Source organism: Frieseomelitta varia, unplaced genomic scaffold, assembly GCF_011392965.1.
Source record: "Frieseomelitta varia isolate USP_RPSP 00005682 unplaced genomic scaffold, Fvar_1.2 scaffold_365, whole genome shotgun sequence".
Taxonomy (NCBI): Eukaryota; Metazoa; Arthropoda; class Insecta; order Hymenoptera; family Apidae; genus Frieseomelitta; species Frieseomelitta varia.
In genome coordinates this window covers 1-22,766 of record NW_025110107.1, presented here as the reverse complement: position 1 = coordinate 22,766, position 22,766 = coordinate 1, and the positions used below count along the sequence as shown (strand labels likewise).

At 35.7% G+C, this 22,766-nt stretch overlaps 2 protein-coding genes and 1 non-coding gene across 7 annotated transcripts; 1 reads left to right on the top strand and 2 right to left on the bottom strand.

Moving 5' to 3' along the window:
• The first annotated feature begins 301 nt into the window (after nucleotides 1-301).
• On the top strand, nucleotides 302-5,558 carry LOC122530929 (protein CASC3). 2 transcript variants are annotated; one of them, XM_043658341.1, is made up of 8 exons: nucleotides 302-672; nucleotides 1,108-1,532; nucleotides 1,600-1,884; nucleotides 1,970-2,379; nucleotides 2,520-2,882; nucleotides 3,003-3,035; nucleotides 3,199-3,455; nucleotides 3,536-5,558. In XM_043658341.1, exons 1-8 carry the CDS (start codon nucleotides 574-576, stop codon nucleotides 4,142-4,144), a joined length of 2,481 nt encoding a protein of 826 aa, XP_043514276.1. In that variant the 5' UTR covers nucleotides 302-573; the 3' UTR covers nucleotides 4,145-5,558. The 2 variants fall into 2 exon arrangements, with proteins under 2 accessions (XP_043514276.1, XP_043514277.1); XM_043658342.1 differs by lacking the exon at nucleotides 3,003-3,035 and having other exon boundaries at nucleotides 303-672.
• LOC122530931 (orexin receptor type 2-like) lies at nucleotides 4,997-22,747 on the bottom strand. 4 transcript variants are annotated; one of them, XM_043658349.1, is made up of 7 exons: nucleotides 22,270-22,747; nucleotides 9,940-10,087; nucleotides 9,540-9,761; nucleotides 8,996-9,167; nucleotides 8,744-8,856; nucleotides 6,622-6,901; nucleotides 5,968-6,006 (listed from the first exon to the last, which is right to left on the bottom strand). In XM_043658349.1, exons 1-6 carry the CDS (start codon nucleotides 22,723-22,725, stop codon nucleotides 6,753-6,755), a joined length of 1,260 nt encoding a protein of 419 aa, XP_043514284.1. In that variant the 5' UTR covers nucleotides 22,726-22,747; the 3' UTR covers nucleotides 5,968-6,006; nucleotides 6,622-6,752. The 4 variants fall into 4 exon arrangements, with proteins under 4 accessions (XP_043514281.1, XP_043514282.1, XP_043514284.1 ...); XM_043658350.1 differs by having other exon boundaries at nucleotides 8,996-9,158; XM_043658346.1 differs by lacking the exon at nucleotides 6,622-6,901 and having other exon boundaries at nucleotides 4,997-6,006.
• Nucleotides 20,972-21,113, bottom strand: LOC122530940. Its single transcript, XR_006307144.1, has one exon. It is a non-coding gene; the product is annotated as a U11 spliceosomal RNA (small nuclear RNA).
• Nucleotides 22,748-22,766: the final 19 nt, after the last annotated feature.

Sequence of the window (22,766 nt, the reverse complement as noted above, 5' to 3'; positions counted from 1 at the left end):
CGATAAATCAGGTATACGTACCTATCTAGAAGAGATTAAGTGCAACACATATAACCAATTAAAAAGTTCGTAGATGGCGCTTACAACGCATAGAAATTCGAATTCCCGCGGTAACTAATTAAATATTATTTCATGGATTCTATGTGTAAATTGGATAATTCCCATTTAAATAGATTAATTAATTTAGAAAAAGGGAGAAAGAACAAAATATCGATGCTATATAAATAGATGGGTAGGATACTTTTTGTTCAAATTACTAGTAACTTAGCACGGTCCAGGAGAAGGGATCTCCCGTTCGAAAGTCTGTAGAACCGCCATTGCTACTGACTAAACTGACAGCGATTCGACGAAATCGTTTCTATTGTTGAAATTTCACAAGTTTGGTGTGCCTTCTCGATAGTGATACGTTTAGCCTGTGATTCGTGACCGAGAATCGAGATCGGGAACTGGTCGGAGTAGAAACAGGCTTAAACTAGTTCGACCTTAAAAGTCATTTGGCGTTGACCATTTATTCACATTTTGTAGAAGAAAATCTGTGATAATTCGGTAACGTGTACTTCCAACTGAAATAAAATGTCGGATACAAGACGACGACGGAAATCTAACCAGTCTTGTGGTTCTGATGACCTTTCGGATTCTTGCGAGGAGTTAAACGCAACGAAAGAAACCCAGGTTAGCTGCAACAAAGGTGTTTTCAATTAGATATTCCGAGAATTTTGAACAAATAATTTTGCCATCTTTTTTACGATTTCTGAGCTCTTGCTGTTTATCGAATGTTTTGCTTCTCGTCAAACTGGATCGAAAGTTCGCTGGAAAACCCGATTAAGTGGATTAAGTAAACTGCTGTAATACTTTTGAGTCTAATCGTAACTACTGAGATTTCCTTTGTGTTCGATGTACCGGCAAGTGGTTTTATGAATGTCTCAATTTCGACGCATATCAAAGTTCAAACAAACTTATTTTGTATATTATATCTTAATAAAACATACTCTTCCATGTCTGCAAAAATTTCAATTACAATTTTTTAACCTTAGAATGCTACCTAATTTATTATAATTCTATTTTATTTCCTTGTACTTTCTTTATGAATTTTTTTGTTTTCTATAGAGCAGCGAGCAAACCGATGGTCATCAGGATTCAGAATGTGATATTTATCCTTCTGACTCTGATGCTGAATCTCAAGATGGTGCACTACGAGAGAGTGGAGATGGTCAAGAAGAAGAAAAACCACAGAAAAAGTTAGATGATGACGAGGACAGACGTAATCCACAATATATTCCTAAGAGGGGAACATTTTATGAACACGATGATAGAACCATTGATGAAGTGACAGATAATGCAGCTGAATCACAAAATGAGAGGGAAACCAAAGAAAAAAAAGTTTGGAAGGATAAAGAAGATAGATGGGATCATGATCGATATAACGATGAAGAACAAGCACCAAAGAGCCATGAAGAATTAATAGCTGTTTATGGTTATGACATAAGAAATGAAGAAGGTCCACCCAGAGCTAGAAGAAGAAGAAGATATGGGTAGGTATATTTTTAAAAGTATCACAGTGTTTGTAACATTTTATATCATGTGCTTTATATGTTTTAGTCGTGGTCCTAATAAGTATACGCGTAATTGGGAAGATGAAGATGCATATGGGAAACCTGGAAGTAATGTTTCAACTAGAAACAAAAGGTTTAATAAAAGTGGAGAAGATTTTCCTGCTCTAGGAACGAATAAAAATGCTTCTACACATGTAGAGGAACCAGTAATTTCATCAGCTTGGTACAGTAGTAAAAATAAATCTCAGAATAAAATACAAAACTTTCCACCGCTACAAGCCCAAGGTGATAGCCACAAAACAAAATCTAGCAATACATCTAATACTCATACGTATGTAATATTTTTTTATCAGACTGTTTTATTTAAATATATTTAATAAAGTTTTATTTGGCTACTTTAGTATTTCGATTTATAGAAATGAAAATAAGGCTCCTAATGAGCCTACAAATCCAGCTTGGAAAAAGGACACTAAACATTCGTCCCATATTCAGAGTAGTAACGGAAATAGTGGAGCTGGCGGTGACGCAGATAAATTAGTTAATGCGAAAGCATCTCCAAGAGATAATAACAAAAGGAACATTCAAGAGTCTGTAAGCTTAGCAGCGAGTAGAACTCGTGGACGAGGATTCAGAACAAATGCTAATAACAATATGGTCACCAATAGAACAGTTGAGACTAAACCAAAGGGACGTGGGGCTGGACCTATTACTGCTGAAAATAAGAGAAATAATATACAGAATGATGATGAACAACAAATTACTCATGATATGAAACACATTAGCGTTAACGATGGTACTCAGTATCATCAAAGTGGAAGACATAATAGTAAGTATTTGTAAATCATATACATAATTTATGTGTATAATTGTATTATACATAATCATAAATAACATTATCTATAATCATAATAATATTATCTGTACAATTGTTCATGCACTGTTCTTTGTTTTTTGATATTTTTTTAGAAAGCTTCTATGGACAATCCTCAAATCAACAGAGATTGGGAACAGTACCTCCAAGAATGCAACAACAATCTCATTCACAGCAACAGCAACAATCGCAACAACAGCCACAATCAATTCAACAAGATGGCTCTGCTAATAGGCCAAAACGTTATTCCAGCTTGCGACAACGATCTACTATTTCGGATAATCCAGGACAACAAAATTATTCTGCACAACATGGACAACACACTCAACATAATCAACATAATCAACACAGTCAACATAATCAACATAATCAACATAATCAACACAATCAACACAATCAACATAATCAACACACTCAACATGGTCAGCATAGTCAACATGGATATTTTTCTCCTCAAGGTAATAAAATAAAATATATTCAGAAATATTATTGTTCATAAAATACATTTATGAATAATCAATATAAATATATTAAATATCCTGCATTAATATCTAACTTATATATGTATATGTATTTAGCTGGAAATTCAAGGGGTGTTTTAGATTCACAAGGTAAGAATGCAGGTTATTTTAATGTGTGTATAATTTTGTATTTATTTTCTTTTTTTTTTTTTTTTTTTTTTTGTTAAGTAGACATAATTTATGTCTGCATATGTCATGTTTCTTCTTAATTATGTTTATGCACTTGTCATGTTATGTTTTTGAATTTTGTCAGGATATCCGCAGGGACATTTTGAACAAACTACGTCTGTTGCTACTGCAACTGCACCTATGGCTGGTCAACCAGTGATTCCTATACCACCTAATGGTCAACCTGCCAGCTATGCTCCACCGCCATTTTTAGTTCCACCGCCACAGTTTATCTCTCCACAGACTGCACCACCTAGCATAATTAATTATGTTCCTGGTCCAAATGGACCAGCATTTCAACCAAATTTCCAAGGTTATCAAGGATATACCCCGCCAGTGCAGGTATATTTTTCCACCTTAAAAGCTTTAAAATTATATTATCAAAAAATTGTCATACACATTTTCTAACTGATATTTTCTAGCCACAGCGTCCTCCACCTCCACAAGAACTGTTTCAGCCACAGGGTTGTACTTACTATAGTCCAGCACAGCAACAACAGCAACAACAGCAATCAGCTCCAATGAGACGACCAAAAGCGGCTATTCCAATTCTTCCACCACCTGAGAATCAACATCAAACTAGTCGAGGAAGAGGTAGAAGTACACAACCACAGCAAACAAATCAACATGGTAATGCACAACAGACTGAACAAGAAGTTAAAAGTAATTCGGTGGAAGGTGATCAGAAGACTGTGCCGGAACAGTTCGATAATACGCAAATCGAACAGGCTCCGGAAATTCAGGAAACAGAGAAAACAGACGATTTGAGTGCAATAACGAATCCTGTGGTTGAAAATACCGAAAAAGATATTAAAAATCCCGATATCGAAGTACCAGTGAACTTAGAAGATACCACTACCGATCAGTTAGACGATATAAGTGCTAATGATTTATCAAAAGTTACTATTAATGAGGAAGATGCTATTCCGCTTAAAACTACAGAACCAGTCATTGAAGAGCCTGAAAACGATTCAAACAAAATTGAAAACACAACGACTGAAAGTACAGTTGTTGGAGAAGCAACTGCTTGAAAGGACATCGCACAGCGTGTAATTTTTTTTGCGAAAGACGTAATCGTGACATTTCGTGAGTATGCATATATTATAAAAAAGCTGTGTAATTTCGTTGACGTTACTATGCATTTTGTATGACAAAATGATCTTCACGAATCATTTGTGAAATACTTTAGGAATTGGATGTATGCGTGTCTGTAAAACATATTTTGAATGACTATCTAATTTCAGCATATTGTTGTATATTTCGTAGTTCACATTTGTATTAATGTTTCGCTACGAATTCCATCGATTTGCTGCTGTCATTAAACGTCATCCTATATTGTTAATCTCCTTTCATATATGAAATCTACTAATAATGAATTATTAGTAGATAAAACTAGTGTTAAACGTATTATTGTATATCGAATATTAACGCATGCAGCATCGACTGGTAAAATAATTAATAAATCGATATATCTTTTTAATACAACGGCTACTGTAAATAGGATATAGTCAGGTCAGTAATTATGTTTTTGGTGTGCAAACAAGTTTGTACCGCGTTTTAAGTAAATGATGGGTGAATGAAGTACATTTATTAGATAAAGTACCACTACTTAATGCTTTAATTTTACTCACACTAGAACAAAAGAAATCTTTGATCTGCATGTACCATGAGAAAATGATCGTTACATAATTTAGTGTATCTTAAAATCTAGTTAAAACGAAGTTGATACTAACTATTAAATTTGTCATTGATAAATTCTATTCTGCTTTTCGTAATAACTACGAAAAGTTAAACTGACGATAATTCTTTTTTTTCTTTCAATACGCTTACAAAGTCATGCTTTCTAGCAAGGTGGAATGGAAAGATAATATATTGATAAGAAATTTTTCCATATATGACTAAATTTATTTTCCTCTTTTTAACTTATTCAGTTTCACATAAACTTCAAATATATGGATGTATTAATTAACGTTTACGCGTATAAAATTCTCGTTTATAGTGATGAGATCATACAAATAGTGGAACTGATCGTTAAATTAAACAATTGTATGCGGTAAAAATGTAATTTTTGCGAACTAAAGATAAGTTCCGTTAAGATTACATGATGTGCTAGTAGCAGTGTACAGAATATGAGATTTGCATCACATATTTATGACATAGCGATAGTATATATATCTTAATAAACTTTTTACATACAATTTTGTCAGCACGCCCGGCGATATCGTATTGTTCAATATATATATATATATATAATTATATATATATAATAGTTCTAAATGGAATCATTCTATTATAAAGAATGATTTACAAATTCGTACGTGCCTATGTTATAGTTCACGCTCTGCGGGAATAAACATCGAGCTTTTCTCCAGTAATTTTTAATATTGTAAGTACATTTTACATAGTTCAATGTTTCGTTATATTAAACGATTCCATTTTTCAGTGGAACTTTCAGTGTCTACCAATTTTTATGAATTTCGGAACTAGGTATAATGATTTTTACAAGTATTTTAGTTATTTAAAATACTATCAAATGGGACACGGCGTTTTTGTTGTATTTATCTAATATCATATATCTTAGTATTAAAGTTCAAATTACATGTAAATAAATTACTTGTGAATCTTACTGCGCGTTTGATAGTCATAATCATTGGTGTATATGTTTACAATTAATCGTGTTTTTCGTTTTGCTGAACGCTGGTTATAGCACTGAGAGGTATGATTTCGGTATTTCGTTGAAGGTTATTGTTATTCTTGAACGTTGTTCGTATCGTCATGGTTCGAGATTTAATTCGTGGAAGATTAGACGTGCTTGCAAGATATCCGCGTTGCATACGAGTACTATTCTCTCGACTACAACGAAATGTACGCCTAAACTCCTTCCGAAATTTCCCTGTAATAAAAGCCCTTGATTAATCATCGAACATCTATAACGTTTTATAGGTACATGGCTCGTGTATGTACCGACAAGTATTGTAGATAGGAATTAAATAATTTGTATTGTTTTAAGTTTGTACTGATTTCAAAGAAAGAACTGTTATAAAACTTTGATCGAGGTATAATGCTACAATTAGGATTAACGCCGTTAATATCGTTTGATCTCGCGGCTTTCATTATGACTTTAACAACACTTTCGACTTTGACAAAAAGGGTAAGCTATATAATATTTTGTTATCGACCATTGTTTCAAGCATACACCTTAATTCTTAAATCTGAACTCTTGAATGATGATTTAAATATTAGATATGTAACTAGAACTTTTGCAAAAAGTAAAATCATTTATCGAGATGGCCTGTCTCGATTGTATCATAAGTAATTATTAATCAATAGATCAATTAATCGATAGATCGTTCGTGTGTACTGAAATGTAAAGAAAAGAAATTGAAAGATTAGTACTTTTTGATGGTCAGTTATGCATAGTGTCTAAATTAAAGTGAAAAGTATGAGGAGGATCATGGAAATCGGTTCTGTAAAGTGGTCAATAACTGTGGAATATAATATAGCTCACCCTAAGCGTAATTGAGACTGCGGTGGATAAAATCCAAGACTACATAGATCCTGGGCAAATTCGTTTTCAGCTTGAGCTCCTTCCACGACATTAGGGACTTTTTTCACCCAAGAGACTCGCATTTCCGCATGTCAGAATTGTTCACGACGACTTTGCGTTGTTGATCGATATTCATTTGCCATGCAAACGTGGCTGGGTTGCTGGTTTGGCCTGTGACCGTTCGAGGGGTTCAAAGGGGTGCATTCTCGGAATGTACGACCAAACTCCCGCCGGAACTTAACTGCAAACCACACGCTGAATATCTCCTTTTGCTCTCACCGTCTTATTTTTTTTATTTCCGATTTCTTTGCACGCCAGGAATTATTAAAATGGAAATACAGGCATATTTTCTCCTCACGAAGTAAAAATATCTTGAAATTTTTAAATATGTAAAATGTCCTTGAAATTGCAGTACAGCCAGCAGGAGGTTAATTCTGCATGTAAAATAAGGTGTAGAAATGGAATAATATTTTGTCATTGAAGATTTTATATTAAGAAAATCAAGTTTGAGAATTTGTCAAGTGACATATGAATGAATTTGGTTAATTCTGGTTTAAAGCTTCATTTTTAAGAAAAAAACTTCATTTTCGAACATTTTGATTTAGTTAAGAATTAGTTTGATGTACATCTTATTTGACATTTTTTACTTATTTTCGTACATGGAATATCTTAATATCAATTATTCTCTCGTGTTCAACTTAAAATTAGTCAGATTCAAGTGTAATTGACAAATTTTTAAACTCGATTTTTACAAAAACGAGATCTCTATGAGAAAATGTCCGTTTCCAATTCATTTTTACATGTAGAATTATGCGATAGAACTCTAATAAAACGGGCCTCAATTCCAATTTTTTGTTTTGTTTTCGGATATGTCGCAGAAGCGAATATTCCAAATAATAGTATCCATTTGTATGCTAAAATTTGAGTTCCAGATAGAAAATTTAACTTAATCTTATCTAATCATACTGTACTACCGTCAGAATCATAATTCTATTCAAATATATGTATATACGATTTCAATTTTAGTCACTTATATCTGACAATGAATAAATTTAACTTGCTTCGGGCAAAATGCACTTTACAACATATCTGCAAATAAGAAAAATTGAAATTGAGAATTTAAAAAATTTACCAATTATCCTTTGACCGGATATACAACGATTTCAGAGACACCTTGCATTTAAACATGTTTGTTTTTGCTGATCAAGAAGCACGAAAAAAAATCAGTCATAAAAATTTTTCGAATCAAATGGCACAACGATAGATTTTATCCTGTTTGAATTTTTGTATCATTTTGAAATACAAACTAGATGTTAGAAACAACAAGGTCATTATCAGTTAAATGGTGAAACGTTGCTTTATTTAATTATAAAGTTCTTCAACGAAATAGAAATATCCAAGGGAGTGAATATTATTAACGGTTATGAGAAGAGTTTATCTCCGATAAACTCTAAGTTTTGCAATGAATTCGGAATACACTAATTGTAAGTAATGACATTGTTAAACGTGCAGTTGATTTTTCAAAACAGAGTGATTAATTTTGAATCTATATGTATATTTGGAAGACGGAAGACAATTTTTTCATCAGAAGTCAATTAAAATATTTAACCATACTTTGTATATGTGAAATTATAAATAATTAGATTCGTTATAGATTCAACAAGTGTGGCAAATTACCCTCACATGTTACACAAGACACTTGTATTTACAGGTAGAAATGGATCACCCTGTTTCATTTACACAAGAAGTATCGTGACATCGATCTATCCTTGTCAGCAGTCTTATCAAATTATTTGCATTAGCTGAATTGTATCAAGCCTTTAAATTATTTTCTGGTCAATGAAACATTATAATTGGACATTATAGTAGGAGTACGCTGTTGTAACATAAATCGATAGAAAGTCGCTTAACAGCAGATGTTGGTAAAATTTTGAAACAATACAAATAGATTATCGATAAGATTGTGAAAGAATGATTGAGAAAATACATTGCAATCCGATGGATTCGTATTCAATTAGAGTACATCGGTACAATCGATAAGGTGTCATTTGTTTAAACATAATGAAAATCAAAGGTAGTTTACCGCTCATAAAGTTGTAGATTAGAGGATTAACTGCGCTATTGAAATAGCACAAGCCGTGTGCGATTAGGCTGATGGCGTTTATCCATTTATTCGACGGTAGTGTGGTAGTATACCTGAAACGTTAAATAATGCGATTCGCTTTAAATAATGATTGTTGTTTTTATCCTAACTGTCATATAACGTGCCCATTCATAGTTGAAGCATAGAATGAATTGAATGATTATGTGATATATCGATTAATAAAACGGATACCTTAAAACGGAGAGTAAATGTACAGGGAAATAGCAAATGGCAAAAGTGATGACCACCGTGACTAACATTTTTGCCGCTTTTCGTCGAGATCTCAATTGCACTTCGGGATTTCCTCCACCGGTCGGTGGAATTTGACTCATCTGGGATGCTCGTGATGATGACACTGCGAATACTTTGTATAATTATTCATATCGTACATTTATCGCTTTCTTTTTTGCCGCTACAATTATGATTTATACATTACTGATTGGTCACAGTTTAAACGCTTAGCGTATAGCGTACACAAACATTTTAAACATCCACGGAAAGAATAAATGTCATGTTAAACAAGTTAGTTATGGATTAAAATTTACGTTTAACATTAATGGTATATTGAGTATTAACGGAGTAAGAAAAGATGTCGGCGATACGAGCAAGTCCATTCCATAAATATTTTATGGTACCGTTATATTACGTGTTTAGGCTGTAAACTATCCATAGTCTTCTTCGTAGAGTACAAAATATAAAAAAAAAAAAAGAAGAAAAGATCGATCGTTTGCCTTACAATTATGTCCTGGAATGTCGCTTCTCCAAAGGACTTTTACAATCTGCCAGTAGGCTACGCTCATGAAGATCAAAGGTCCGGTATAAAGGAAAATTAGTTTGACGATAGTGAAGGTAACCTGGCTCCTTTGACTCCACGACATGTTGCACTGCGTGAACAAAATGGTCTTTATTTTGATATGCGTAGGTGGAACGGTATGCAACACCAGGAGATCCGGAATATCTGCACAAACATTGAATATATTGGTTGGCATTGGTTTTTTTTTTCTCATAATTTGTTAATAGCTCGAAACAATATGTCGTGTAATTAATTTCAAAATGAACTATTCCATAAAGAAACGTGCTTTAAATATGAACTACACGTTCAATAGATACTGTGTAAGGAATTTATATCTAACTACCAAATAAAAGGGCTATTGCCCAAATTCCGATAATCGCGTTTTTCGCTCGTCCCGTGGTAGACTTGAACCTCAAGGGAAAGCATATCGCGTACCATCGATCTATCGATATAAAAGTCAGAGTCAGTATGCTGACGGTCACGGATACTGTCTGAAACAAAGATCAAACAGAAAACAAGATCATTTTTACATATCCGCATGGCTGCCTGTGTTAATGAGTATTCTTTTAAGCATCGTCCAGTATTATCTAGAAGAAAGAAATTTGCAATTCTAATTTGTTCATTTACGAAGTTTTCGTAATCTCGTAAGCTCGCAACGAAAGTTACGTACTGCGTTAGAGATCGATGGAGAGGAATATTAAAACTCCTTAACGATAGTTGACATTTTTAGGTATTCAGGTGAATACGAATGAATTTAGGTACACGCGTGTGTACTTGTATAGCTATCTTATATCTTGACTTTCCATCTGATAACGTGGTTTATTTGCAATCGGTTTGGTACTGAGAGACACGCCATGAATATAAAACGAACGGTTAGAAAATATGGCCGAGAACTCGGCAGAAGTTCTACCTTTTCCTCGGGAAAGTGATAAAATTGTTGGCTCTGGCGGTGTGCCCGTGTTTTTTTTTCTCCCCTCCCTTCCGACAGAAAATTTACCGACTTCGTACACGTTCGGCCTCGAGTTACCTTTATTTTTGTTTGCGAACGGCTGGCGAAATTAATAAAACGAATCGCCTGGATCGACTCGACCTAAATTTCTTTTCCCCGATACCCCTGATAGCGCATTTGATGCATCTGATGATCGAATAAAAAATTCATTGAAAGTCGGCCCCGACTACGATCGAATAAATCACTGAGCAAATTGCATTTAAGATAAAACGATAAAGCGAGGAAGTGTTCTTGCTATTTACAGAGAAACTAAGAACTTTCACCGGCAGCGTGCATTCCGTTTATTAACCATTTCCCCGCGTGACGCCTTTTCGTACGTTATGCTAACGCGTTTACGGCTTCGCCTGCAAGTGCTTGCTGTCGATTGAATTTCCGAATTATCGTCAAAGGGCCTTGTTACAGAATTGCCGTGCGGCAACAAACTATGCACACTGCATGTATTCAAAACTGATCATCGATTTGGTTAGTAGTAGCCATGTACAACCTTGAGACTTTCTCAACACGTTCCTATTTTCCGAGACATTAGCCTTCGTTGATTAAGCCTCCGTTCTGTTCCGTCACGGCTTCTCTATTGTCGCAACACGATCGTAACTTCCTCCCCATTCTGTGGCAAGTAGCAATTTAGGATTTCATTATACCATGACGATTGCGCGTAACGCCAAAATTTCTCCCTGGAGAATCGAGGAAAAACACATATGCAGAATGGCTGCGAGTAATTCGCTCGATCACATCTAAGATAAGCGTTGTATGGAAAGATTTTTTTATACAAAAGTTTTTTATATGTGGAGGTGAGATTTCAAAGGCATCTCCATTTTTATGAACGCAATGGTATAATTTTTCATCCATTAATAGATGCAACTCGATATTCTGTATAAAAAGAAAGTATTAATCCATGTCGTCGGTATGTCGAATGATTATTAGGAAATATTTTTATTTTAATTTTGTAAAATCTGTCGTATGAAAGACGCAGTATTTTTGTATTGATTTTATAAAATTAAAGTTGAAATAATAATTATTTACAAAGCGAAAGATCTCACGGATTTTGATGAAATATGTTATCAAGAGCATGATTCTGAACAATTTTTCCCTGTACATCTTACTGCCGTTCGGTTTCAGTTTTCGAGATATTTGCAAAAATATTTTTATCATTTTATATCTTATCTTTCTTTTGAAATAAAAAAAGTTTGTATTAATTAAAACTGACAATATAGACTCGGATTAGATTTATGACTTTAACAAAGTTTTATAAAATATTCGTTGCATGTCGTTAGTATTAAATAATAACAACTACAATTCATATTAAATATTATATTATATTATTGTCATTTGAAATTGGGTCATATTTAAAATATAATGTTAAAATTCAGCTGTCAATTACATTGCCGTCGAAACAAAAATTCAGCTTACAATGTAGCTTGCATAATATGTTCTGCGTGGACGTGTTTGCTCGCCAGTTTTCTATATTTTGTTTGTATGCATCACAAAATTTGTTTTATGACTGACAACTAACAATAACTGATTCTATCCTTCGTTTAAATTTTATATTTTTATATTAAAGCTATCGTATCCTATATATCTATATAGTATAGGTATTTAAATCTATCCCAAAGCCAATATTGATAATTTTAATTAATACAAATATATTCCAAAACATTAGAGATACGATAAAAGATACCAAAGATACCAAAGATTAGAGACACGATACAGTAATAAAAATATTTTTACGAAAATCTCCGAAACGACGATAATAACATAATAAAATCCGTGAGGACGTTCATTTTGTAAGTAAATATCTCCTAAATTAATGATTTTTCGACATACATAGATTAGTTCTTCTAATAACAAATTGCATCGATCAATGAATCAAAAAATATATTATTCGTTTAAAAAAAAATAAAGATGATTTCAAAAACGCCACTATTTATAAAAAAAAAAAATACATGCACCGTATAATGTGTCTTTTCAAATTATGCACAAAAAGTTTTTTCATACAACGCATACCTTACAAGTTATTTGAGGTGATCAAATCACACAAACCACCCTGTATATTATTTGATTTTATATTGATATGTGTTTTTCAGGTTTTATCTGCTTAAGAAGCTTTCATATAAATGGCTTTGTTTCATTTTATCTTGAACTTTATTTAGTTGAACGGATATTAATCGAAGAAATAAGAATTTTATTTCGAGATAAAGACTGTACTAAGTCCTACTGGTGCTTTAATTTCAACGGAGATAGTAAGAAATTAAAAACAATTGCGTAATTCCGAACAGTCGTTTGCCGTGACTTGGAAACACGGCTGTGATACATGGGGATTATCAGGAAGAGATATAGCTATCTTAACGCCGGTAATTTGTCATTTCTTTCATCGGTTTTCTTAGAAAGGAAAGCAATGAATAATTTTGGATTTCCATTTTCATTTTCGATATTAGCTCCAGCTCGTTTTTTACATTCGCATACTCTCAGAAATGCCGACGGGGAAGCTTCTGTTTGAAATCAAAACTGTTCCCGAGAAAAGATGTAAATCGTAGCTGCCTCCGACAATTAGATACCTACACGTTTTCTCTGTAATTTACGACAAAGTAAATTCTTCCTTTTAGAAACACGATTTAAATTGTGCAAATATTTATGTTGCGTGAAAAATCGATCGTGCTTTCCTGCAGTCGTAATAATTAAGAGTCGGTCAAGGATCTTGACGAGGAGATATATTCGAGCTACAACGCAAATCGAGCAGCATTAGAACGTAGCAGAAGCAAAAAAAAAAAAAAAAAAAAAAAAAAAGCGGTTAGCTGTAATACGCAAAGCAAATTGCACTGGACGCTTTCGCCGGTCGTTAAATCCATCCGTGCAAATCGGTGTACTTAAGCCAGACGATATCGTAATTTATTCTTCCAATTTAAGTGGCAAAATTTCAAAGAATAGACCGTAATGATAGAATTAGTTAATTAGATAGGGTAGAAAGAGAGACGTCGACGAAAAGGATATATAAGCGCTAAATCGAGCAATTCCGTTTGGTCTCCGGAGCGTGACGGATCTGTTGCTCGTCAATCTAAACAAAACCTATTGTTTTTTCGAACGCTCATCTGATACGAAACGATTTCACGATTGTTTGCCACCGTAGGGAACGGCGCAGAGCACGTTTTAATTAAATCTCGGCTATCTATCGGTCACACTCACATCTGTCAAGCCAATGCCTAACGTGTTGCCGATATCACAACAACAATATCACTCACGGGGACTTTATACTTCGGTCATCAACGCGATTACATCGACATCAGCTGCTTCGATTAACGAGCGCTAGCCTGACGACGATAACTCACGGATGAACCATGAAATCGTTTTTTCAAACGAAGGAACATCTGCAATTTCGCAGTTTCTTCATCTCTATTTCTTTCTTTTTTATTTTTTTTCAATATAACATGTACCGTGTGATGCCATTTTCGTGCTACTTTCTATTAAAATCCGTATCTATTACCGCACATTGTACGATAAATATTTACTATACAGAGTATGGTAAAGCGGACGTTCCAGTAACGAGGAGAGGGTGGTTCTACTATAAAAAATAAATCGGGAAGAAGTAATTTGAAAAAGTAGACCGAGCCATATGTCATATCTTATTAACAACCGCTTAAAATAATCAGCCTTTAATTGAAAATAAAGTAATTGCTACGATTTCCGAGAAAATGACTTGTAACATTTATTTGGAGCACCCTGTACAATTATGTTCTATATATATATATATATATATATATATACATATGTTATGTACTAATTATGTTCATTTATATTCTAATTTCAATTTCCTCCCGTGAAATAACTCAACGAGTAAAAACAACGGTATAAAAACAGTGAGGAGCCTTCGACCTGATTTTCTCCAACCTCTATTTTGCACGTAGTTTGTTATTCCTGTTTGTTAATTAGAGGAATTATATAGTTTTATTAGAAACCTCGTGGTAAAGCATCGCAAAGGGAGGTATTAGGGTGTGCTAAGAAATTTACGTTATTGATTCAGTCACGAGGAAGAGTTCCCTGGAGAAATATCATCTGACTCGTATGGCTCTGCCTGCTACGAGTGATCCCTCGATCGGAAGGCAACTTTATGTCATTAATTTCTTTCGTATTTTCCGAATTCCCAATCGATGCGCAGATCGGAATTAAGCTATTCTAAGTGAGTTTTGAATAATCAGTGATACTGCTGGTACATATCGTATATTTGGGGATCTTTTAGGATTATTTTGCTCGACGAGAACATTGAGAAACAGAGAGAAAATTCGAGTCAGTGATTCTTATTAGTATTCAGACACTAAATATAAACTGTTATAATTTTGTAAAAAAGTCGTATAGCAATAAAATTGGACTCGAAGGCTACTTTCAAAAAGCATTGTTTATTTTGTTCTAAACTGCTTTTGCATCACGCAGAGTGAAGATACTTTCTTCCCAAAAATGCTAATAACGTTGAAAATTTTTTTCTAATCTACGATGGATCTGAAGATTAAAGCCTCCGAAAATTTGACGTATGATTCTTTTTCACTATTTTATCGACTATTACTTATATGAAGATTAAAAAAATCGTTGCTGTTTGTTCTCACCTAATATTCGAAATTCAATTGGCAACAAAATAAAAAATCGTACAATAAAGGGTTGCTATAAAAGAAAGGTTTCAATCTTCAAATCCTCCATAGATACAGTCACGAAAATTTTCTACACGCTACGACAGCTTATAGAATTTTCGAGAAGAAAAGTGTCTTCATTTTACCGTCTACTGTATAGCGTAAAATAAAATGACGTATTTTGAAAATAGAGAATTCAAACTTTAAAAAGCAGGTCCAAGTTTCCTAAGATTTCTTTAATAAATTTGCAAAATTACAACAGTTTTAATAGTTAGTGTTCGAATATTAATGACAGTCATATGTTTGTTACAAAAAGTAACGAACATGTTGGGAACATATATACGTATTCGTCTTCAACTTTTAATTTCATCGGTTAAGATCCAGACAACGATTCAACGGTTCGCCCGCGGCTAGTCCCACTTCCGTAACTTCCTGGAAGATATGTAAATTCCCGCCAGTCCCAAGGGTATTTCAAACGTCTGTACGGTAAAAGCGTGTCACTTTATATAGCAGTAATTTCTATGCCTCGCAATGTTGACAAGAATTTAACTCTCGCGAGAGATAAAGTGAAAAAGTTCCAGCTTAATCGTGGCAAAAAGTTATCGGGTTCGTTACTGCTCGTATCAATCTCGAAGCGTGTATTTAATTTTATACGTTGATTGTGTAATGCGATGGAACTCACGAGACTTTTGCTTCTCTCGTTATAAACGCGTTCTGTAACGTCGATGTGCCTACGTAGTATATTCGCTCCCCTTTTCCCGGGGGAATCACGTCGGAATTTCAAACGTTCAAGGAAGCGAAACAATCCTCGTTACATACTTCGTTCCGGCGAATCTAGTTATTTCTTTTTTTAAATCGTTGAATACATAACGATTGTACTCTCGTACGCGTATCAATCAAAAGGATCGTTAAATGTTCTGGTTACGGTAGCCGTGATCTTATCTGAAATGCAAATCTACAAATCTGACAAGCTGTTGGCACAATAACATGTTTTCTTCTTAGAAAAAAAAATAAACATGTATTTTAAATCAGTGTCCGATAATTAAACAACACGAATGTAGATTTCAGATACGATAAATTATCGATGAAAGACCAGGAGAGAGAACGTTTCAAACTTTGTTTGAAAAAACTTCGCCCAAATTTCAAAAGCTCATTGCTCTCGCTTCGTAAGGTATGCTACTTGACATCCACGGCGAGGCGCGATTACGATCGATTAATTTGCACGGTTCCGGTGTCAAACAAGTGTCTGTCATCAGATACAGTAAGCAGGATAATTAGAAGGATGTCGCGTGAAGTCATTTAGCTAACAGCGTTCCGATACTCTACCAGGATTGAAAAATTCAACACTCGAACGCACGGTTACGTCGAAAAATATCCGCTTTAAGCGTGTGAATTCTTACTTCCTGAATGCTTGGTTGCGGCCCGTAGCCAAAGAAATTATGCCACGTGTAATAAAACAGCGTGACGATGAACACTGCGTTCGTAGAGCAACGGTAGCAGTGAAATTCTCGTTAAAAGCTGCACGCGTTAAACCTTCGGTGTCTTTGCTTCGTATACTTCCTACACTAAAAAAGTGTTCGCGCACATACAAAGTATTCGAACGGCATGACAGAAAATAATTGATTGTACAAAAATTGTACAATAAATTGCAATTTATTGAAACAAATTGTTTTTATCCTATTGTATATACATTTGCTAAATATATGCAAAGTTAGAGAAAAATTAAACAGTAAGTTACAAACAAATTACACAACATTCTTCACGGTTAGGTGCATATAAGGCGTAACAAAAGTATTCGAACGCTGAATTATAAACACTATACATTGTAAACACAAGACTGTCGCGAGGTCTAAATGTAAACAAAAAAGATCTTCAGTGCATTTTCAACAGTATTTGAGAGCAAATCGGAACCGAAAGTTAAACGTTTAACCTGTAATTCAAAGTAATGAGTGGTAAAACATCAGAGACAAGTAAACTCGAACGAGAAATTATTGTTAAATTGCACAAAGAAGGTAAATCATATAAAGGAATTGCTTCTCTTGTGAGCGGAAGCAAATCAACAATTCATTATATAATAAAAAAGTGTAATACGAACGGAAGTATTGCAAATGAACAAAGATCTGGGCGTCCAAAAAAATTAACACCACGGGAGGAAAAATTGCTTCTGCGTGAAATAAAGAAAGATCCGTTTACGTCTGCTGTAAAATTGGCGACAATGGTTGTTACAAACTTTAATAAAGAAGTGCACGCTCAATTATGTCGAAGAATGTCATGGAAAAACAATTTCCATGGTAGAGTCCCACGGGAGAAACCATACGTTAGCAAGAAGAATAAATTACTTCGTTTAAAATTTGCCAAAGAGTATATAAATAAGGACATAACAATTTTTGGAACACTGTTATTTTTTTCGGATGAAAGTAAATTCAATTTATTTGAGTCCGATGGTGAGAGAATAGTAAAGAGGAAGCCAAATAAGGAGTTGGATTCAAAAAATTTGAAGTCAAGTACAGTGAAACACGGTGGAGGAGCTCCGTAATGGTATGGGGCTGCATGTCTGCTATAATGGGCCTGGAAATCTCGTATTCATCGATGGAATTATGGACAAAACTAAATATTTAAATATTTTAAAAGAAAAGTTAATCAACAGTGCCGAAAAATTAAACGTGTCAAGAAATTTTTGCTTCTAGCAGGACTGAGACCCTAAACATACGGCCAAAATAGTACAAAAATGGATCTTAGATAATGTACCCCGTACATTACCCAGCCCACCACAAAGCCCTGACTTAAATCCCATCGAACATTTACAGGAAGAATTCGATAGGAGACTGAAAAGAAATAATATAACGAGTAAAGATTCTTTAAAACAAAATATCCTAGCTGCGTGGCACTCTATGGAGTATGAAAGTGTTACTAGAAAGTTAGTCAATATTATAGAAAACCGTCATCGAGAGGTTATTAAAGCCGAGTGGCCCAACTAGATATTAAAATGCAATATAATCACGTATATTGCATTCTATCGTGACTATTAAAATTTCGTTCGAATACTTTTGTTATGCTTTATATATCCGTTTGTTTACTTATGGTTTAATTTTTCTCTAACTTTGCATATATTTAGCAAATGTTATATACAATAGTATAAAAACAATTTGTTTTAATAAATTGCAATTTATTACACAATTTTTGTGCAATCAATTATTTTCTATCATGTCGTTCGAACTACTTTCATTGCTCACTGTACGTAAGAGCTTCACCCAGTTTTTCCATCTCTCGCGATCTCGGCGAATTTCGCTCAGGTTTTACCCATCACTGACGAAAAGTGTTTTCACGGCGAACTTCCACGCGACGAGTTCGAACCGGCGAAGGGTTGGTCGTAACGCGAACGAAGTTACACAAAACCAGTCGAGATGAAAAACAATTATTCCGAAAGCGAAACGAAATTTAGCTTAATGCGTTAAATTTCTCGGAGCCAGCTGAGGATCTGGAAGTTATCCGGGTGTGCAACGTGCAAGATAATGCGATTTGGCCGCTAGCAGAGAGCTGGCTTAGACGTGCGAGCATATATTGGTACATCCTAACGAAGGTACCTCCACACACCAGTTTGCACATCGGTGTGATTGTAATGAACTAGCCGAACGACATTTCCACGCAACTGTGCCACCGTTATACGAGTATAAGGCTGCGGTAATACTGGTCGATGGAGTTTTAACTAGATTCAGGATCACACGTGCTCCGGACCGCACAGGTTGATCATCCTGACCGGAAAACCGAATCCTGCGCTTCGTTAAGTACAGTGTTTCGTTTGCAAATCTGTTGGGGCTCGAGTCGCGTTACACGAGCACGACGTCTCTATCTACCCGTTAATGCAACGTTAATGGAACGGCGGAGATTCCTCCTCGAAGAGGCGGAACCCTTTCTTCCCCGTGGCTTCGTTTTAACGAGCGCGACACCGGCGTTAACGTTGGTCCCCAACGAGCGACGATAATTGTGACCAACTATGGATCGTTGCGCATCGCTTTGCAACGCGCATTTTATCATGCAACGAACACCAAAGCCTCGAAACAATACACCAACAATAGGACTGTAAAGCAACGTTTACGTAACGTTGTCGTTACGGCCACCCCTTGTACCGAAATATTCCGCCCTTTTGTATTCTAGCTGCCTCTTTGTAATATCGCAATAAAGTTTCTAAACTTTATTCCCTGCCTCCCGTGTTGCTCGTCTAATTTTATTAAATTCCATCGCGAAACGCGTCCGATTCCTCTGCGGGATTAATTAGCCATCCATCCCGAGGCTGCGGCGTTTGTTTCCCCGAGAGATCGATAATTCGCGAGGTTTGTCGTTCGTCGTGTAATTCCGTTTTATCGAGTGGAATAACACCGATCAGAAAGTTCGTTTGTTACGCTGACACAGTTTGCCAACGTTCTCGCAGCGTCTATTCCATTCGATTAGATGGCATTTCCCGCGCTACGAGATTGCTCGGATCTCGTGTCTCACTTTGAATTACAAACGCGCCGTTCATTTTCTCCCTCTTTTTCTTTTTTTTTTTTTTTTACAGAGAACACGACACGACCATTCATTCGGTCTGCTAACATCTGGCGATACCGGAGAAAAATGAGGGAAGAAGATCCGGCGGCGAAGTCGCGTGTTACGTTACACGGTTGCATAAAGACAGATTTCATCAAGTGGCGAGTGGATTGAGCAACAGATGAAACTCGCGAACTTGCCAACGATCAAACCGCACATTTCCTTTCGTTTGTTTGGGGGTTGCATCGATTCCTCCCTCCCCGCGTGACGTCGAAACATCCAGAAATACGAATACAATTCATTCGAGCGTCGACGGTATCGCGGATCAGAAGTGAAAAGTAGAACGACCCGGAACGGCTTGTCCTCCTTCGAACATTGCGTGAAACGTAAAAGAACCAGGCGTTTGCGGCGATAATGAATTTTTACTTTCGTCCGTGAACGTCGGTTCGTTTATATGCAAATTTCACTGCGGTTCCTGGTATTTTTTTTTTTTTTTTTTGTAGCTAATCATTTATATTTCAACAATATCAAATGCGAGCTTAATAGAAATTTGCTGTAACGTAGGCAAAGGCGTTCGCATGCCGGCCACGCGCAATGCAACGTTTAAATCTGTTCGTTGACACGCACAGGACGACGCGATGCATTGATTATTCCCGCATTATGCGTATAGAGGGTTTCTCCGAAATCGTGGCACCAGGATTCGAGAAACTCGAGTCTGGAGATTCGAATTTGAGTTGAAAATTCGAATTTAATTTCGGGCACGATGGAGGAGAATAATTAACAAGAAGTTATCCTACACGCAAAAATAAGTAAAAAGTGTGGAGTAAAATTGTTTCATTTACAACTTCGTTTTTAAGAAAAGAAACTTTGAATGTATGTTTCATTAAAAGTCGCCTTGGCACGTACTTGGGACTTTGCAAACTCAATTTCCTCGAAAAACGAAGGCGTCACATGGAAAAATTTTATTTTATTTCCCCCCCCCCCCCCCCCCCGACTTATTTTCACACGTAGAATCAAAAAACTTTTTGTCGAATTTTTATACTCTGTATATCAGGTTTTTAATTTACATACAAAACACGTTTATAATATATTTTACCGATAATATTAAAAATTGACTAACAATAATAAAACTTTATTCATTAATAATGGAAACAGCAAAAAATGATTTCGCCAAGTACTTGTATGACATAACACTATAAAACACTTGTTACTTATTTGACAATTAAGCAAATGGAGGCGTTAGTGCAAAAATTGGCAGCCAACAGCCTCGCTTTTACAAAAATTACGTACTGGGTATGTCTTGATTGGCCATACCCCGCCAACACGGCATTTAAACCGTGCTGAAGCGCTATCTAAGTAGCGAGCACCCTTTTTAAACGTACGAAATCTCGCGCTAGGCTTATGTTATGTTTTAAGCAGTCATTCGAATGCGAGAATCATTGCCAGCATCGAGCCATCTGTTGAAATGCCGACGAACTAGAAACACCGCAAGTGCATAAAGACGCAATCTAAGAAAAGAACAATTATATTAATTAAGAAACAAGCGCGCAAATTGCGGTAGAAAGTTAGGGGTAGAGTGAACGGAAAGGAGCACGGTTGTTTCGTCCGCGATGCTTGAGAAAATACCTCCGACCACGAGCATCAAAATAATTGCAAAATTTCAACATCAGAGGACAATTTGATTTACCATCAAAGCTCCCCAGTTACGTCGTTGAGTCGAGAAAATTTTTCGGGGCGAATGCGATATCGCGAAGGCTGATACTATCAGCTACTGGCCACGCGAACAGGGATATTGTAATCGACTTAATTAAAACTTGGCTAAAGATACCTGCGTTCGTAAGACGAGTTTGGGGTATTATTTGGGGCACGAATGTACCAACGACGCGGACGATTTCATGATTAAAAAAGACACTCTCACAACCTTCGTTGGAAATTAAAGCGGCTGCCTTTAATTCAACGCCACGATTTTCGTGTTTCAACGTTGAATCAGCCTAATCAGCGAGCACGCGTAAAAACGTGCTCGACGAGCAGATGGAAGTGGAAGTAGAATATTAAAATTCTAAAGTAACGCCGCCCCGACTTCTGAATTCATTATAAGTTCAGACCTTTGCCAGATTCACCTTTCTCAGTCTTTCGATCCACTTATATCGCGAAAATTTCCCTAAAATTTGATCGACCTATGCAAACTCGAAGAATGGAATGCCATGAATTGTTGAATAGGTCGCGAATTTTCACGCGACGCAAATGTTGTCGACGAGTCGCTTCGAAGTTGTATTTCAGTTGTTCTGTTGCTCTTTGCTACGTCGAGCATCTTCGATCCGTACTTTCAAAATAATTATCGCAGAGAAGTTCAACCGGTTGCGAAAATCGAAATGCATGGTGAATGGAGAATATTCGTTCGCACATCCAACGGATTTAAAAGAAATCATCTAATCATCCTCAGGGATGCTCTTCAGAAAGGAATGACGAAAAGTGTGGTTGTAAAATTTTTAGACGTTTAATCAAGTAAGTGAAGCGTGATTCGTCTTACCTGGAGATATGGCACGGCTTTGCACAGGGTTAAACCTAGAAACCAGGTTTCCGTGATGTCCCACAGTACGGTAAACGGAAGGCAAAGCAGTAGAACTAAAAAATCGGCGATAGCTAAATTGACGATAAAGTAATTCGTCACCGTTCTCATCGAGTGGTTCCTGTAAACCGCGATACAAACTAGAACATTCCCGACCAGGCCGACTATAAAGATGATACTGTGCGACGCGATCAACACCCAGTCCCAAAACTTGGGGAATATATAGTTCATCATACGATCCACGTACTCTTCGTTCGAGATGCAATAAATATTGGTGCAATTCGTGGCATTGTAATCAGTGCCTGATTCATCGGCATAATACACGGACGAATAATCGTCCAAATAGTCAGTGGCGTCGACCAACGTGCATATCACCGATGCCAACCACCCTACGATCACTGATTCAAGGGAATACATTCTTCCTTTTTTTTTTTTTTTTTTTTTTTTTTTTTTTTTTT

Excerpts from the sequence above, each read along its gene's own strand:
- LOC122530929 (XM_043658341.1), top strand. The coding sequence starts at position 574 with ATGTCGGATACAAGACGACGACGGAAATCTAACCAGTCTTGTGGTTCT. Across the intron at positions 673-1,107 it reads ACGCAACGAAAGAAACCCAG|AGCAGCGAGCAAACCGATGG; the intron begins GTTAGCTGCAAC and ends TGTTTTCTATAG. Across the intron at positions 3,456-3,535 it reads GATATACCCCGCCAGTGCAG|CCACAGCGTCCTCCACCTCC; the intron begins GTATATTTTTCC and ends GATATTTTCTAG.
- LOC122530931 (XM_043658346.1), bottom strand. The coding sequence starts at position 22,725 with ATGTATTCCCTTGAATCAGTGATCGTAGGGTGGTTGGCATCGGTGATA. Across the intron at positions 9,762-9,939 it reads GGCAATAGCCCTTTTATTTG|ATATTCCGGATCTCCTGGTG; the intron begins GTAGTTAGATAT and ends ATGTTTGTGCAG. Across the intron at positions 9,168-9,539 it reads CGACATTCCAGGACATAATT|TATTCGCAGTGTCATCATCA; the intron begins GTAAGGCAAACG and ends AATTATACAAAG.